The 18,502-nt window shown below is 39.1% G+C and overlaps 1 protein-coding gene across 1 annotated transcript in view; it reads left to right on the plus strand.

The window, feature by feature from the left end:
- The window catches only part of SCIN (scinderin), a 47,907-nt gene extending 29,674 nt beyond the window's left edge, over positions 1-18,233 (plus strand). The window contains 12 exon segments of the mRNA XM_009086003.4: positions 2,860-2,952; positions 4,865-4,997; positions 6,606-6,694; positions 6,895-7,110; positions 8,201-8,322; positions 8,504-8,594; positions 11,030-11,200; positions 11,694-11,871; positions 12,350-12,471; positions 14,152-14,229; positions 15,521-15,581; positions 16,540-18,233. Coding sequence (XP_009084251.2) covers positions 2,860-2,952; positions 4,865-4,997; positions 6,606-6,694; positions 6,895-7,110; positions 8,201-8,322; positions 8,504-8,594; positions 11,030-11,200; positions 11,694-11,871; positions 12,350-12,471; positions 14,152-14,229; positions 15,521-15,581; positions 16,540-16,673 — 1,488 coding nt within the window. The 3' untranslated portion in view covers positions 16,674-18,233.
- Positions 18,234-18,502: the final 269 nt, after the last annotated feature.

Below are 18,502 nucleotides of genomic sequence, written 5' to 3' on the forward strand. Positions count from 1 at the left end.
GCATTTCTTTGGGAAAGAACATTCTTTCAACATTTTTTCATGCTTTGTGTTTAAGTATGGAATTTTTCCTTTCATGATCTGTCTCATCCTCCAGCCTGTAAGACAAACTGGCAACAAATACATGTTGGAAGCTGCATAAACTGTTCCTAGCAATACAGATGTGTACTGACTGTATATATTCCATATAATATCACTTCATATAGTGGGTATATATCTATATGTATGTATGCTCTATGTCTTCACAGGCCTTAGGTCATTTAACCTTTTATCATCTTCTGGTTTTGATACCAACGCGTGCAGGTACCGCTGGTGATTCAGCTCAAGGCATTTTCTGACAGCTGCCTTGGCTGCCCAGCTCTTCTCACAAGTCCTGGCTTTTCTTACCTGGTGGAGGAGAAGCACATCATAAGGTCACCACAATGCCAGGATCTACAAGCAGCTGTGACTTTAAAATGCAGGAGAACAGGACACTCTCAAGGCCCTTTTCCATTTGTTTTTGGGCTCTTCTGAGAAAAAAGAATTACAGAAATTAATAATTTTTATTTTCTGTTTGCCTGTGCTGAAGCACAGGGCAAGAGAAGCCAGGCAGAGAAGCTCTCTCTGGCCAGTGAAGCTGCTGTGCAGTAAGTTGTGGAGGGGTTTCCCTGGAACCAGAATGTCTCATATCTATAACTGCACCTGCACAAACGGGGCTCTAACCCCTCTCCCTGTGTTAGTACCTATGAATTGAGATTTCCTAAGACCAGCTTTTGTGAGTTTGACAATAATTATCTACTTCAGAAAAATATTTCTGCGTTTGGTTTTAAGACAGCAACAGGTCAGGCCAGCAATCTAACCTGTGCTGGGCCCAAATTTAAAACCCAGTTTTGAAATTATAGGGGCTGCTTACTGTAATTGCTGCCAGGATGCAGAATGCAGCACCCAGACCTTGCTGTAAATAGAGAGGCTGCTTCTCTCAAGATTCTTTCACAAACACCAACAAGCACTATTTGCTTTGAAATATTCAGAGTGACACTTGCACAGTTAAAAGAAAAAAAGGGATTTTGTATCAGCATGCATGACTTACAAAGATGCTGCAAAATAATTGCATTGCCACAGGTATTCTACAGGCACAGCAAGGCAAAACGCTGACTTTAACTGTGTCAGAAGCTGACATTTTTGTGGGGTTTTTTTGGGTCTTTTGTTTGTTTGTTTTGGAGATTTTTTGGTTTTTTGGGGTTTCGTTTTTTTTTTTTTTCCTTTTACTGTAAATGCCTAATTAAGCAGAGCACTAGTGACTGCAAACTTCTGAGAGTTTTGATAACAGGATTCTTTTACCCTCTTATTGGTTACTGAAAGTCAGGTGTTACAGAACCCTCAAACTTGTTCAGTGTCTGTTCAGGTAAAGATGTATACCTGTTTTTTAGCAGTTTTGTGACCCTGACTTTACAAAGACAGGTGGGAAGGGAAACATTTTTAGAAACCCGGTGCCAGTAAACTGCATATGCCCTTCTATTCTAGCAGTTCCCCAGCACAGTGGCACTCTGTTGTGGACACGGAGGCCAACTTGGCCTATAGAGTAGTAAATCTGCAGTGTAAACTCAGGAGATGCTGACAGAGAGCTACTGAAGAGCTATGGGCAACATCTCTCTTAAACAAGACATTGCTTTCTTGTCTTCAATGAGCTGCAGATAAAATTTTCTAGCTTAAACTGCAGCAATCACACTTGTGAAAAGTGTGATTTAAAAAAACTTGAAAAGGCTATTTTCAGTTTATTTTATTTTACTTTACTATTTTACTGACTTTACCAGGTAAGAAAACTCCACAGATGGCAGATTTATATTAAATATTTATTCTATAATGTTTTTCTTTCCAAATTGTTTGCAGCTGTATGCTTTGTTGGGCTTCCCTGTTATCAAATATTTACAAGGCTTTTTCCTGTGGCTCCACATTATATTGCACAGCATTTTATACAGATACTGCACAAGTTCACAGGAAGGCTGGTACTGCCCTTGTACTTTATGTTAATATTTAGTCTCTCAGACATATCAATTACTACCTTCACTCTGGGACATAATTTCATAGAAGTCCATAATATTCTTTATGTAACCTTTGGATCCATCCACATATATGAGTCATTAGGGAAAGATCATCAAGAAGGGGTAACTAGGACTCAATAATGATTACCTGACCTAACACATTCTTGATGAACCTCTCTAAATTGCTTATAGTGATAGTTATTGTAATATTGCCCATGGTGTAAAACTACCACAGTAGTTAAAATTTATATTCTAGTGGTAGAGTAAGAAAATGTTTTTCTCACACCATAACTTATTTTCAAGATCCTAGCTAAATTTCCCCTTAAAATAGGATTAAGAATCTGTATCTTTTAAGATTAATGAACTGATGATATTTTATATTGCTAATTGAATTACTTTATAATTTCAGCTAATATTTTTAATTCTGTCCGTTTTCATTTTAGCATCGTTAAACATTTTAAGAGTAATGTCATTCCAAAGATTATAAGATGTGCTTGACGACAGTTCAGAAGTTACTGGGAAGAAAAAAGGAAGACAGATAGGTGAAAACACACACAGAATAGGATCACATACACCTTTCTATGTGTATTTTGTAGTGTATAGACAGCCAGCAAATTGACCTGAGGAAGAGACATCATGTAGGTATAAAGCTACTGGAAATCTGACACAGTTTTTAAAAATTATCTGTATGTTTGTGTTGATTATGAGTTTGGTTTTAGATTGTCTTACATATAAAGATGGTCCCAATTATTTGATTACTGCGACAATACATTAGTGTACAGATATTTATGCTCCAGCACCTACTCTCCCTCTGCATTGAATTTGTTATTCTCTTGTACAGGTTTTAGGGAACAAGCCAGAGCTTCCTGAGGGTGGTGATGATGACGATGAGCTGGCTGATATCACAAACAGGAGAAGTGCTAAACTATATATGGTAAGTTGTTTATTTACTCATAATTAGATATGCTCAACAGTAGTCATGCTTTTATTCATTTCTTCCTCATAAATGGAGTTCTGGCTTCCTTTACAGAACTGCTCTTATTTTAATTTATTTGCAGCTAATGAACAAGTTTCTCAAAGGATGTCAATCAAGATAGTCCAGGTAATTTGAGGGGAAAAAAATGGATTACATTTCTGTGTACTCAGGAAACAAGTTAAGCATGGCCTATGAATCACACAGTGCAGGTCAAAGAATTAACTGCTCTTAAATCATCCTCTCTTCTTAATTTTAACAGGGAGACTTTTAGTAGTCATATATGACTTAGTTATTCTTAGCAGAGTTTAAAAGATGGACTATTCTTAGCAGAGTTTAAAAATTTCCTTATATTTTATATATCTGTAACCTTACTCCTTTCCCCATCATCACTTACCAAGGAGGATTTGGCTAACAAGTGGCACACTCTGACAGCATGGAGTGCTACAGCATCCCCACGTGTGTGACCCTGTAGGTGCCACCTACACTAAATTTGGAGCTGCTGTGAAGTGTGAGAGGGGACAAGTCACTCCCTCTGCAGCTCCTGCACCACACAGACCACAGGACAGAGCCAGCTCTCTCCCTGCCTCTTATCTGATTTTTCCACTGCCCATAGGTGTGTGTGGGGTTTACAGGGAGCCTCTATGAGGTGATTGTTGTTACAAAGCCACTTGTAGTCATCGCTGCCTTTGTGTTGTGTTTAGTTCACATTAATCATTCCTTTCCATGGAATCATCATGCCAAAAATCTGGTGTATATTTCTCTTCATGGCAGGGGTTTAAGGGAACAAAAATGGAGAACAAAAGAAGGCCTGCATATATATATATATGTGTGTGTGTGTGTGTATATGTGTATATATATGTGTATGTATATATATGCGTGTATATATATGTGTGTGTATACATATATGTGTATATATATGTGTATGTATATATATATGTATGTATGTATATATATGATCAGGAGCATTGAAGTAAAACATAACTAGAGAAGGGAAAGTGAATTTTTGAATCCTAAAAACTCTCTGAAATTTCTGTGGATATCTGATAAATTTAAAGTACACAGGTCCTGCTAACAGAGCTCTGTTAGATAGATGTAAACGTGTGAATAACAGTGAGTGCCAAAGGCAGGAAACAGGTCTATGGTGAGCCCTCAAAGTAGGTATAATAGTTGATTTTTATTTGTTGTGTGCAGTGATAATTTCCTCTTTGTACTTCCATAATATAAAATGCAAGATATAATGGTGTGTTTAAAATTAATATTTAATTATGAAATGAAATAAAGACTGATAGAAAAGTAATTATAATAGTAATAATCTATTTTTACAAGCAATAAATGGTCTTTTCAGCTATACAGGAGTGATTTTTTAAAGGTTTTAAAGGTCTACATGAACTTACACTGGTGGTAGAAGTTACAAAGCAGATTCTGGAACAGGTCATACATTAGGGTTTCCAATTAAAGAACAGCAGGTTATAAATGTAGGCAATTCACCTGTTAGTGTCAGTGTAGTACTATTTTATTATGGCTCCAAATGCTGTTGTTCAGCATGTGCATGTACCTTTGGCTTCAGTGTGAGTTGCTTGGCAGCAGGGACTATACCAGTGGACGAGAAAAGGATTTCTTTTAAGAAGTTACAAGGCAAGGATCCAACAAACTCCCTAAAATTAACACTACATCTCCCTCTATTGGATGAAAAATGAACTGAAACAAAAAATAATAATCATGAGCCTACTTTAGTTCCCAGCAGTACACCAATTTCATGTAGCCAGTTATATAGGAATGACAGCTGATTTTTATACTAATTTAAGGTGCAGAAATTAATTTGTCTATAAAAGCCAGAGTTGATCTAAATTTGAAATTACTGTTTCCTTAGGTGTCAGATGCAAGTGGATCCATGAAGGTGTCATTGGTAGCAGAGGAAAACCCCTTCTCTATGGCTATGCTGTTGTCTGAGGAATGCTTCATTTTGGACAACGGTGCTGCCAGGAAGATCTTTGTGTGGAAAGGTAAGAAGTCACTTGTACTGCAGAAGCTATGCAGAGATCCCTATGGAGCTGACACAAACCCTTTGGAACACTGAATAGAAGCAAGAATTAAATACTGGCTGGACACTGTACCCTGCACACAGCTCCTCCCTGGTACAGGCTGTGGATGAGGATTACTTACTTGTGTAAGGACCTCAAGACCGAGTCTTGTCTAAGGACCCTATTTTTGAGATATCTGTAAGCTTGGGTGATGAAATGCTTATCTAAATGGCAAGTACAAAGCAAACATAAATAATTCTATGAGTTCTGTATACTGTCATCAAATCCCTATCTTCTGGGACAAAATCTGGACACTGAACATTCGGTTTGGCCACAGAGGTGTGAAATTGAAAGGTGCATGTCCAGGGCATAAACTAAAAGCATAAGCTCGCAAATTATTTAATATCTCTTTTTTCTTGCAATTTTTCTCTGAGGCGTCATCAGCTGGCAATTGCTTTGTTTCAGTGTTTCCCTGGAGAAGAATACCACTACTGTGGAATTAGGTCTTGATACCTTGTAGATTGCTGTAGTGCTGCTGCCCTTAAATCTTAAATCCAGTGCTTGAGTATCTCCTTTTTTTTTTCTTTTTTTTTTTTTTTTTGTCTGAGGCAGCTTATTAATTATTCTTTGGCATTTTTATTTTGTAAGTCTCTCAAGTTAGAGAGAGGCATTGTAAGCATTTTGTTTGAAATCATCTGGGGAGCATTGTGCTCAGATGGCCTATGTCTGTCTGTCCCCCTGATTCCCAGCTGTTCTTCTATATGACAGCTCCTAGAAAAACCAAGCCAACAGGGTCAGGCATAAAATAAATAAAATGTTATTTAGGTATCCTCACTTTGCTACTGCCAGTAAAAATAATGTGTGGAAAACCCCCATTAGACTGTGAGTCTCACCCTAGCTCGGGAGACTGCAGCTATCATCCCTGCAGGAAACCTTCTGGCTGCTAAGCTGAGAAGTGTGAATTACTTCGGTAATGGTCTCGTTCAAAATGGGATACAAATGAATACCTTATCAGAGCACCTGATTAGACTGTGAGCTCTTTGGAATGCAGTCGCTTGCAGCCTGCTGGGACACAGACCCTGTGGACAGTGTCAATCCCACAGAGACTTCATCTAACACTGAGCAAGGCTGAACAAGGAACAGTGGATAAGGAAATGGATAAATTGCCAAGCCCAACCAGACAAAACAGGAACTTCTTTTACTCTTTTGCACTGCCTGAAGAAGTGGAGGCAGTTCAGCTTTGTTGGCCATATTGCAGCCCAGCAAAGGAAGTCAGAGAAAGACCCAGGGTACCTTGAGCCAAGCAGATATTATTAACCAGTTTTTATTTTTTAGAAACATTAAGTAAAACAAAATGCCCCCTTTTTCTCTCTTTCTGTTTTTCCCTTTAAATTAACTGTTTCCAAAGCTATCAAAGTACTGTATTGGCCATTCAACTTCGCAAGAATCTTCTTGCTCATGCTATGTCCAGCATTTGTGTTTATTCAAGACTGAGGGAAGAGCAATGTCAAAGAGAACCTGGCTTGAGGACTACTTGTTTTTGAAGGTTCTGTGAGCTTATTGCTACTGTTATCCTTCTGTTTTAATCAGGCAAAAATGCTAACCCTCAAGAGAGAAGAGCTGCCATGAAGAATGCTGAACAATTCATACAGCAGATGAATTATCCTGCCAACACACAGGTGCGATCTATTTGTGGAGGTGGTACCAGGAGAGCTGGAGCTCGGTTAAGGACATTGTTTTTGAGTCAGCAGAAAAAAATATTATTAAGGGCTTAGAAAACATAAGGGCAATATTTCACATATAATACAGAAAAGTTTCTGTTTGGGTAACTGTGTCAGTTCTGTTTTCCTTCTGTTTCATGTGTCTTCCTTCATTTCAGATTCAAGTCCTTCCCGAAGGAGGTGAAACACCAATGTTTAAACAGTTCTTCAAAGACTGGAAGGATAAAGATCAAAGCGATGGCTTTGGCAAAGTCTATGTCACAGAGAGAGTGGCTAAAATTGAGCAGATTGAATTTGATGCTACCAAATTACATGAGTCTCCACAAATGGCTGCCCAGCATAACATGATAGATGATGGTTCAGGGAAAGTAGAGGTAATTTTCACGTTTTAATAAATTTTATCTTATCTAACTAATGTATTCCGCTACTCGTAATGGGCTAAACTGCTACTCTGTGTTTTAGTTTTTATACTGTTGTTTAGATTAGCACTCTATTAGTGGAAGTGTTACTTCTAGCATCACAAAAGATACTTTGAAGTAGAAGGTGAATATCAGCTGTATGCTGGGTTGTGTTCTTTTGGTGCTTACGAAAGTCAGCAAGAGAAATCAAACACCAGAAATATTACCCAATACCTTGTAAATACTTACTTTAAATAGATTCTTAGTCTAAAGGAAAAACTTCAAGCCCATATCAGCTTGGAATCTGGAATTGGAAGACTTGCACTTGGAATCAGAAATCCATTCTATGTCTTTATGTAGGTATTCAGTCTGGTTTCTAGAGGAACCTTCTTTGTCCCTAGAGTGTCTCTCAGATAGAAAGAGAAAAAGATGACTGTACAGTCTTACTAGACCTTTTCATATCCCACTTCATGACTATCTTTGGACTACACAGGGCTGGCATGGCATTGTATCAACATGGCCTGTTGCGTGCAAATTGCATGTTGGTCTTCTGGAAGAAAAAGAAGGGATGAATACCTACAGTCTTATTAGTTAGTATTTTCTAGGTTTCTGGAAAACACTCACACTTGGGATGGTCCATAGCCTTGAGTAGCCACTTACTAGCTGAACTGTAGTGAATGAAATAGGAAGAACTCTGCCCAACACCACGTTACCTGACTGCAGTGTGCCTCTCCAAAATGTTATATTAGTTTTATGATGGATCATAATGTTGTGCCATGTCATATTGTCACTGTAAGCTATTAAGAAAGTTCAGGATGGCATTGTGAAGTGATCATGTGTGAAAAAAGTGTCAAGACAAAGAGGAGTATTGCAGCCCCTTGTTGATGGTCATCATTAATTCAATGGGCACAGGGTATATTTACCTACTTTGTGAAGAATCCTCCCTGTTTCTGTTCAGTAACACTTGGGAACAGAAAGAACACTGAAGGGATAAGACAGTAAAACACTTTGTGAAGAGTCTCAGGATGAGGCTCAGCAATCTCCAGTGATTTCCCTGTTTCCCCAGATCTGGCGTGTGGAAAGCAGCGGCCGAGTTCCTGTGGGACCTGAGACGTACGGACAGTTCTATGGGGGTGACTGTTACATTATCCTCTACACTTACCCTAGGGGGAAGATCATCTACACATGGTATGTTGGGCTGCCTTGGCACAGACCTGCAGCGTGTGGATGTTATTTTATGTTGACTTTGTCCTTTTGAGTAGAACACGTGTAAATGTAAGATCATTCACTGTGAGTTTGTCATACAGCACAAGCTCTGGGTTACTTTGAAGCTAAATTGAACCATTGTCTTTCTCCTTGTCTTCCTCAGGCAAGGATCCCATGCTACAAAAGATGAACTGACTGCTTCTGCATTTCTGACTGTTCAGCTGGATCGGTCATTAAATGATCAGGCTGTGCAGGTTAGTCTCTTTTGGATAAAATCCAGCAGAGCATGTGATACATGCAAATTTTGATGAGAATTGAAAGAAGGAGCTAGCATTTAAAGACTAGAAATGCCAATTGTTCAGGTCTGTATCAAGCCAAGTTCCATGGGATCCTGTTAAAGTTGCCAGAGATTGCCTGTTTGAATTATCCTTTCTCTATGCAGTTGTCCAAAAGAACACAGATATGCCAGAACCTAAAACTGCATTTACTTTCCTTTGACTTGAACTGTTTTAAAATTAGGTTTCAGTCCTGCCAAGACTCACAGACCCTGTGCATATCCCAGTGGAGACTGAATGATAAGACTGCCCAGGGCAACTCACTCCAAACAGAGTGTGACAAGTCCATAGCCATGGGGGTGCTCCCCTGTCTCCTTTTGATTGTGGAGGAAGTTGTGATATTTAGCCCAGACAAGACAGCTGACTTTTAGAGGGCCAAAACTGGGAGAACTGAAAGCCAATGAAAGACAGAAGACAATATCTACTGGACTTGTGCAACAGGGTCTGGCTGTTCTTGCCTCATTGAGAAACATAACTTGGGTTTTCCCATCCCACAGTGCTTGCAGCTCCATAAAAGCAGGATATACATCCTCATGTGCAGAAATAGAGTGTGCAAAGCAAGGCACAGGCAACTAAAGGGTCTGAGTAGATGAGCTAGTCCTTGGCTTGACTGGGTGTGTTCTCCTTATATCAGTACTGAGAAGGGGCAGGTAGGTGAAAACCTGAGAGGTCTCTTTTCACAGAAAAGCTTGAGCTGTAAGATGACAAGGGACAAGCAGAGATTTTCTAGGCAGCAGAAGATAATTCTGTGATTCCCATTTCTTAATTACAAAAGCAAACGGCTTCCCCCACCCACCAAAGTGGAGTTAATTCAGTTGGCAGCCCATACTTTTAGCCACTAATCAGTTATGATTTCTGATTGAAATTTTACTAAGGAAGGATTAGAACACGTTTAGATAATTACTGCTTGAAATATTCCTAACAAGTGCTCTGTATTTGGACCTTGTCCAGCTCATTGTGGTCCTGCCTCATACCTAAGGCTAATGTTAATCTTTAAGTAATAACAATATTACTACCATTGGTAACAATATTACTGCTGCAATCGTAAGGTGCTTAAAAAGTGTTTTTATTAAAGCTGCAGGAGTTCCATTTCACTACAGTAGACATACTGTAGATACTTAAAGTACTTTCAGCCTGCAATGAGTTCAGGAATATAAATGTGAACATATTCATATGTGTATATATATATATATGCACATACGTATGTATATGTGTGCATTTTTTATGCAAACAGAATATATTACCTGTGCCTGACATGTCTATCAGCATTGTTTGGAAGCTTTAAGTGTGCTATTTTGTGTGGTCACTAGATGGCACGACAGTACAAGTGACTGCTAAAACGTTGGGCTTGCAAGAATGTGTTTCACTGTGCTTTTTGGGTCATTTGGGGTTTTTTGAGTTTATTTGGATTGGCTTTTTGGGTGGTTTTTTTTTTTGTGGTTTGAGGTTTTTGTTTTCCCTTTTGTAAAATCCCACTGCAGTTTGTCCTTTACAAGTGTATGTGTCCTAGGTTATCCTTATCAGACAACTGCAGCAGTCTATCTACCTGTAAAATAAGTAAAAGCACCTGCCTCTGCCCAGCTGCAGCTGCTCCTCTGGGCACCCCGGCTCTCAGCTGCCCCAGGCCTCATTGGGGGCTCTCCACTTCTCCTCCTCTGCTGGCTACACAGCATGTCTCATTCCCTCTTCTCCCTTTCTTTCTGGGAATGAAGTCAGGGATTTGCAGCCCTCTACCTTGGCCTTTTATAAAGGAAAACTAAATGGTTGCATACAAATAACTTTAATCATACATTAACTTAAAACTAGTCATTCTAGCTCAATGTGTTTGTTTTAGATGGCAGTAGCATCTTTTACATCTGTAATGGAAGTTCATTTTCATCATCCATGTTATACTCTGGATGAGAAATTAATGATACTTTTTTAATCCTCTTGGCAGATAAAATACATATAGAAATAATTAATAAAATGAACCATTCTCTTCTGCTTAAATACAGGGCACCTAAACTTCCAAGACAGTTTTGCAGGAGAATGAAGTCATTCTATAAAACACTATGAAATGACAGTTCTTTTGAAAAGGAGTGATTTTTATAGCAGCCATTTTAATCAGCTAAATATTGTGCTGGAAGTTTGAATCTTGTCTTTGTGTCACCGTGATTGACAAAAAAAAATCTCACAAGCGCTCAAACTCTGTATGTCTGGAACGATATTTTTAGATCTTTTCAGCTTGCCATTTCTCATTTTTGCTAACATGCTTAGCATTGTTGGCTAAGATCCCCATAGCTGTTCGGCAAAGATCAAAAATAACCACTTGTGTCCTTTTGTTTCTTTTATTGCATTTCTTTACATATGTACAGATCCGAGTCAGTCAAGGCAAAGAGCCTGCACATTTACTGAGCTTGTTCAAAAACAAACCACTTATAGTCTACAAGGATGGGACATCCAGGAGGGAAGGGCAGAAACCTGCTCCGCCAACACGACTCTTCCAAATCCGCAAGAACCTGGCATCCATTACTAGGATTGCAGAGGTAAGGTCACCTGCTAAGTAAAGCAGCCATTCCCAGTGGGAAATGATAGAGCTGCCATGAGCTTCTCTGACTGATCTTGTTGGGTAGTCATATCTGGAAGGAACACAGAACTCCCAAGTCCAGCCCACTGCTCTATTTGATGAACCTGTCCAATAAACCAAAGAGAATGTGCTGTAGCTGGCTGGAATCAGTCTGCATCGTTCAGAGGAGCTGTAAGAATACACACAGTGAACAGTCAGCTGACAAAGAACAGAGAAGAAGTCAGCAACTCTTATGAGATGGTCTTTCCTACTGCAAGTACTCCTAAGTTCTGCCCTGCAAGTCAGCTCCCTGTTTTAAATCCTTCTCTAATTTGTATCAGTATAAAACAAGGGAAAAACTGAAGACCAAAAGCATAGCAGATTAACATGTCTACACATTTTATATAAATATGCAAAATAGTAATTACATTATCTCAAAATTTGAAGAGTAAAACAATTTTTTTTTTATCTAGGTTGATGTTGATGCAGTGTCACTAAACTCTAATGATGTCTTTGTTCTGAAACTGCCAAACAACTCTGGCTACACGTGGGTAGGAAGAGGAGCAAGTAAAGAAGAGGAGCAAGGAGCTCAGTACATTGCCAATGTTCTCAAATGCCAGACTGCTACGATTAATGAAGGCCAGGAACCAGGTTTGTATGAGGCCACATGGCTGCTAATAGACAGCTGAGAATACACAGCACTGCATGGAGACTGCAGTAGGTTTAGATTAGATCTTAGGAAAAAATCTTTACTGTGAGGGTGGTGAGGCACTGGAGCAGGTTGCCCAGAGAAGTGGTGGACGCCTCATCCCTGGAAGTGTTTAAGGAGGGTTTGGGTGTAGCTCTGTGCAACCTGATGTACTGAAAGGTGTCTTGGCCCATGGCAGGGGCATTGGAACTAGATGAATTTTAAGGTCCCTTCCTCTCAGGCCATTCTATAACTCTATGATTCTTCCTAGGTATGCAGCTGATATTGGTATTTTGACAAACTGCAGGTAGTCCTGTAAGAAATGTCATTCATCTTTAAGACAGCAAAGAGATGGTTTGGGGATTTCTGAACACTATCTAACAAACTAAAGCATCAAATGTGAAATCAGCTGGTGGATAAATTATATATTATGTATTTTAGAGGAATTCTGGAAAGCACTTGGAGGTAAAAAAAAATACCAGACTTCATCACAACTCTTGACAAAGGCTGAAGATCATCCCCCTCGCCTGTATGGTTGTTCTAATAAGACAGGCAGATTTATTGTGAGTATATTATGAATACTTTCTGTTTATTTTATAATTTCTGTTATATTTTGCCTTGGAAATCAGTAGTCGTTAAATGAATTTGGAGATCTGGCTTAGTTAGCAATGCTTGGCAAGAACTAGAGAGTGGACATTTGATGCTTTAAGCTATCCAAATGCGATAGATGAACAGAATAATTATTACTGCAGAAGTTTGCATCCAGAGCCTGCTCCAGCCTGGAAACAGAGGCTTGCAGATGCAAAATTTGCCCAGTCAAAAGCAATTTAATTCTTGCAGAGCATCACCAGATTGCTATCAATTTGCTGAGAAAGAGCAGGTCAGTGCCTTGCCCCTTACGTGTTTGACAGTGGTGGCGAGGAAAATAAATGCTGCTTGCCAAAAATGCCTAGCTGTCCGAAATTTTCCATAGAGATTTAAGATGTGTAATTATGCCTTTAAGGTATTGGCCTGTGCTCAAGGAGGTAGGAAGACCTACTTCCGTGGCAGAAATGCCCAGAGCTATGCACTGGGTATTAAGTCTGTGATTCAGGCTTAATTACTTACTGTATTCTGGAGGGCAATGCTGTGTCACCAGTTGGCAAGGACACGCTCATTTTTAGGTAGGGGACATAGCTGGCAGTCTCCTTAAGGCACAGCCCAGTCATTAGGGGAAGAATAAAACAAATAGGATCCTTTAATAAGGACTTCAAAATCTTACAAGAATAGGAAAGTGTATTCTTCTAACAAGCTTCTAAAATACTTCTGGGAAATACAGTAATAGGAACCAAACTCTCTGCAGTAGTCTGCTGGGAGCTATGGATTTACTTTTTATTTTAAATTCCCTCCAAATTCTGTGAAATCCCCTCTTTCCTGTAGCCTTTCTCTAGTAACTGAACCACCACCATTCGAGGTCCCAGAAGAGGCAGGTGAGACCACTCTGACCTTCTGGCCACCATAACACAGGGTGGGGAAAAGGAATGTCTTTTTCACCATCTGGTTATCATCCCTTTAGCACTCCCACATGACCACACACAGCCAAACCCTTCACAATCCTTTAAAAGTAGGAACCATTAGCTCCATTATTATCTCTCCTTCTCATACAGAATGGTATTAAACGCTTTCTGTCTTCCTGCACATCCTTGGAAGAAGCAAGCAGTCTGCCTTTTCTTTGGGAATAATCCTCAATGGCTTACTCAACTGTAATGTCCCATTGTCAAGAGACTGGGAAGCTTGGTTGGGTGTGTATTTCATCTCTGAGCTCACCCACTGCAAACCAAAGCAGTTTCTTTTCCTAATTAATGATTGCAATTTTCATAATGCATGAATGTATCAGCTTGGTTGGCTCAAGTTTCAAATTTCCCTGTCTCCTTCTTCCGGTAGACCTCAGTCCCAACTTAACAATAGTCAACAATTATAATGTAGATCTTTGCCTCTCCTGAGGATATCTTATAAATTCTGAAAATCTGAGAGCTGATTTTATAGGACATGCCATTATGTGATTTGTTTTGTTTTAGATTTGTTTTTTTTTTAATGCATTCATCAAATCAGTTCAGGGTTTGATCCTTTAGGAGCCAAAAGAACTGTTCATCAGCCTCTGCTCTTAACATAATAAAAATAGGTTAGGTCTTTGCAAAATTGCATGCCTTGATGAATCATTAAAAACAAAAAAAACCACCCTCAAAACACATTATCCTTTCTAGATTGAAGAGGTCCCAGGAGAGTTCACTCAGGATGATTTGGCTGAAGATGATGTTATGTTGCTGGATGTTTGGGAGCAGGTGAGTTGTGTATCACTGCTTTTTGTGATGGCAAGGATAATTTATTCTTAATCACTTAGTTCATAAGATGGGAGGAACAATCATCTTGACAGAATGGAAGCTGTTTTGTTTTCTTAAAATTATACCAAAAGGAGCTATACTTTTTGAGCTATATGATGTGCTGGTGTTCACACATGTCACTGAATTTCCAAGCATGTGAGACCATAACACAGGCACTTCTTATTTGAACCAGTGGAGGCTGCAAGAGTATAAGCCCCAGCAGTGTTCTGGAAAGGTTCTCAATAGTGTTCTTGACTTCATCACAAAAATTTATTAATTTTTTAAAAAGTTATTTCATTAAAGTATTTAGAATCTACTAAATCCTTGTAGCAGGAGCCAGCTACAAAAAGTTCTACTAGAGAAAGGGACCAGCACTAGATAAACCCTTACAAAAATGTCTTCATACTAGAAAGTGAATGGAGGGTGACAGAAATAATCTCCATCATTGCCTAGTTCACTGAAAACTGAATATGTTAAGAGCTTTTTGAATGACAGGAAAACTCACTGCAGATTTAGAGAACACATCTGGTTTCTCACAGTATATTCTCTCTACCCTTCCTTTCCTCTTGGAGGGAAAGAGGAGAAGGCCCACACCCTATTTGTCTTCTTCAGCCTAACACTTAAGGAACAAAAGGCTGAGGTTTTTGGAAATAAGAAGGAATGTCCATGGTTCATGTGAAAAGGAGTGATGGGGGATGGTGGGGAAGAGCTGGATGGAAAGTAGTTGGGACATACTCAGATAAGAAGTCTTGGGACGTGTAGCTGGTTTCCAAGCTAATCTTGGAGAAAAATAAAAAAGGGTGTGGGGTATTGCAGATCAAGGCTCTTGTTGCTGGGTTTTTCACTTTGCTGTTTAGCAGTCACCCAGGGTAGCACATGTCACAGGGCACAAGTGTTTATGTGCACACAGAGCTCAAACCAGAAACTACTATTACTACCTGCACCCAAAGATAAATTTCCTTGTAAAAGTGTAAAAGATACCTATGGGAAAGGTAATGAGAGATCCTTTCATCAGAATGAATAAAGGTCTGGCCTTCCAGTGTCTGGAGATCAGTGAGATTTCAGAGGGCATAACTACACTTTCTCACAAGGGAGAAAAAACATCAGTTGTGGTTTGTGAGTGTTCTGTATCTTTGCAGTCTTTTCATAGCATATATTCTTTCTCCTAGAGGAATCAACTATTTTGTACTTTACCAGCTGTACACAACATCCTTATAATGCCAGGGGAGTTATATCTTTCCTCTGTTTGTAGGTTTTCATCTGGATTGGGAAGGACGCTAATGAAACTGAGCGACAGGAATCCGTTAAATCAGGTAAATCAAATCAATTTAGCAGATTTCTGAGTGAAGTAGCATCAATATTACTTAACGAAGAGGAAAATATGATGTAGAAGAAATCTAGTTATGTTTACAGTGTCTCAAAGTGTTGCTGAGCTTATTAGGAGCTCAGCAAGATGCAAGATACAAGAGATGACTATTTTCACCTTTAAATGCGCTTTAAAACTCTGTAAGTTTATGAAGGATAAAATTAATCAAGACAGCATTATTGGGTTGCAGAGTTTTTTAAATAATGTGTAGGAGAGCCCTATGAAAAGTAACTGCACTGAAGAGAGAAGGAATTTAAAAGGAGGTCCCTGCTGACCTGCACCCTCAATAATGTATCTAGAGAAAGGATTGCCAGCAAGTCCTTATAGTGTCACACTTCACTGAGTTAAATTTGGAGGAGGAAATTCCAGTTACAGAACAAACAGAACAAATCAAGACAACTTACGTGGCAAGTACCTCCTTTGAAAAACATGTCATCCCTGGTGTGACTTAATACAGCTGAGCTATTCTGACAAAGTTCATGCTGAAAACCCTTGCATGTGTTTCCCTGGAGCAGCTGGGGTTACCTGGCTGTGTTTCCACATGTATTGATGGCATGTCATCAAGGGAAACTACACTCACTGGCTTTTACATGGACAAATTGGGAATGAAGCTCATGCATCCTCACAGCACCATCAAGTGCTTTCTCCTGTTTAAGAGCCAAAACCCAGCTGTATGGCAACAAACTGCTCAGGAAAGCAATCCCTCTGTTTTAACTTCAAGGGAAATGCCTTCACTGCTGGCTGGGAAAAATCAGCCTTTACCTGATCATCTCATTGCCTTTGAAATAATTAATTGAATACTGTATTATAGCAGCCCTGTGTTCTTTCACTGTGGCTTTTAATGTATCTTTTATACCAAAGGAATTTACTAATCATTCCATGTTTTTTTTCCTCTCTGTTTTTAGCCAAACGCTATATTGAAACAGATCCTTCTGGCAGAGATAAGGGAACCCCCATTATAATTGTGAAGCAAGGGCATGAACCCCCCACATTCACAGGCTGGTTCCTGGCTTGGGACTCAAACAAATGGAAGAACTGATTTCTCCAAGGAGACTCCAGCTTCAAGCCAAAGAATGACCAGAGCCCAGCTACTTTCTAGTATTTTTAAGCATAAGCTTATGCAACAACACGATGCATCTCTTGTTACACTTTCCTGAGCTTTGATGTATTTCTGTGAATAACCTAGAAATTCTTAGCACTGGGAAGGATAAATGATAATTGTAAACTGGCCAAATGGGGCTCTTCTAGTAGTAAATACAGAAAGTGCTACCAATCCTTAATCTTAAAAGAAAGAAATACATTTTCTTCAATCTACTGATTCTTTTAAAGAGAAGCTGTGGATCAGTTTATTTTAATGTGCTAAAATGGACCAAATTCCGTCTTCACTTAAAAATCCAAACTAATGCCACAGAAATTCTTTTAGGTTAAGGTCAAGATAATAGTGTGCAGAATTTGGCCTGATAGAGGAATAAAACTATCCATTTTAAGAAAAGGACTGCACCTGATTTAATTATTAGGCCCACATATTGCTACACTCATTGAAAGTTTCAGATAATGTCTGATCCACAGTGGGAGTTGAAGCTCACAGGGGGCAAATAATGGATGGATATTTGGAGAAAGCTGTGCTTAACATGTTTGTTTACCCTGTCAATACATATATGTGTGGAGCTTTAGACTGAATACTGTCAGAATATGAAATTGACAAAGGTTTTTTTGAGGGACTGTCTGGAGTATTGTAATGAATTCCTTTAGATGTATCTCTGAACCAGCTCCAGCTCCACCAGGTCTTTTTAACTAAAGCTCTTAAACATGGTGTAGCACACTAGTGCTTTGAAGTGGAAGCAGAAGTAACAGCTTTGAAAACACATCCTCTGCCTTAACCAGATTGCTCTAAAGCCATACTTCACCTCAGTTGCCTTACTCAGCAGTGCCCAGTTCTTCTTCAGCATGCAGATTGTTCTCCTTGTCAGGTGCAGGATTTCTTTCTAATTTTATCTGCAGGTGTTAGACAAATATCAAGCATGTCAAAAGGAAACCCCTGGTTTCGGTAGCATTTCTGGGAATCTGGAATGTGAGTATGCACCATAGAATATGGCCTTCTCTTTTCTCTCAGGCACACTTACTTGAGCTTTTTTTTATTCTGGTGAATTTAAAAGTATGTTTTCTAAGTGGCTTTTATTTGTAACTTAGCCAGAAGAAAGTCTGTTTAAGGGCAGTGGGAAAACTTCTTCAGATCTTTAGCGCTGCTTTGATCACTTATCCAGAAATGCTTGTTTTAAACAACAATTTGTACAGCTGTAAATCATACCAATGTGGCTTTTTAATGGCAGCATTTCAGCAGTTTTATTATTCTTGTAAGTCAGGTTGGAAAGTAAAATTTTACACATTTTTGTATTTTTTTAACATGCTTGGGATTATAAATCAGGGTAATGCAAAAGAGTGAATTTAGTCTGAACTCATAGTATCAATGACAAAAGAATCGTGGAGCTAAGAGATTAATTATAGGAGTTAGCTTTAAACATTTGTTTAAATGTCTGCTAATATAGCTGGGCTGTATCTGAATGTGATTTCATTTAAAATAAAGTTACAAAAACCAGTATTCCATATGCCAAGCTGATCTTCCTCTCTCTGACATATTGTAGGGCAGTGCTTCCACTGCGTCTAGCAAGATTTCCTGAAAACCTAAGTAGGTACCTTCCTTTTACGTGGACAGTGCAGTGAGAAGTTACTTGTTTTGACTTTGGTGCAATTTTACCCAATGGAAGCTTAACTCTTCTCACCAACTTGACAATTACAAACCTAAGTGAAAATCAAAGAACTGGGTCCTTATTTGGTTGTTATTTTCAACTTTAAGAAGAAACACCATTA

Source organism: Serinus canaria, chromosome 2 (genome assembly GCF_022539315.1).
Source record: "Serinus canaria isolate serCan28SL12 chromosome 2, serCan2020, whole genome shotgun sequence".
NCBI lineage: Eukaryota > Metazoa > Chordata > Aves > Passeriformes > Fringillidae > Serinus > Serinus canaria.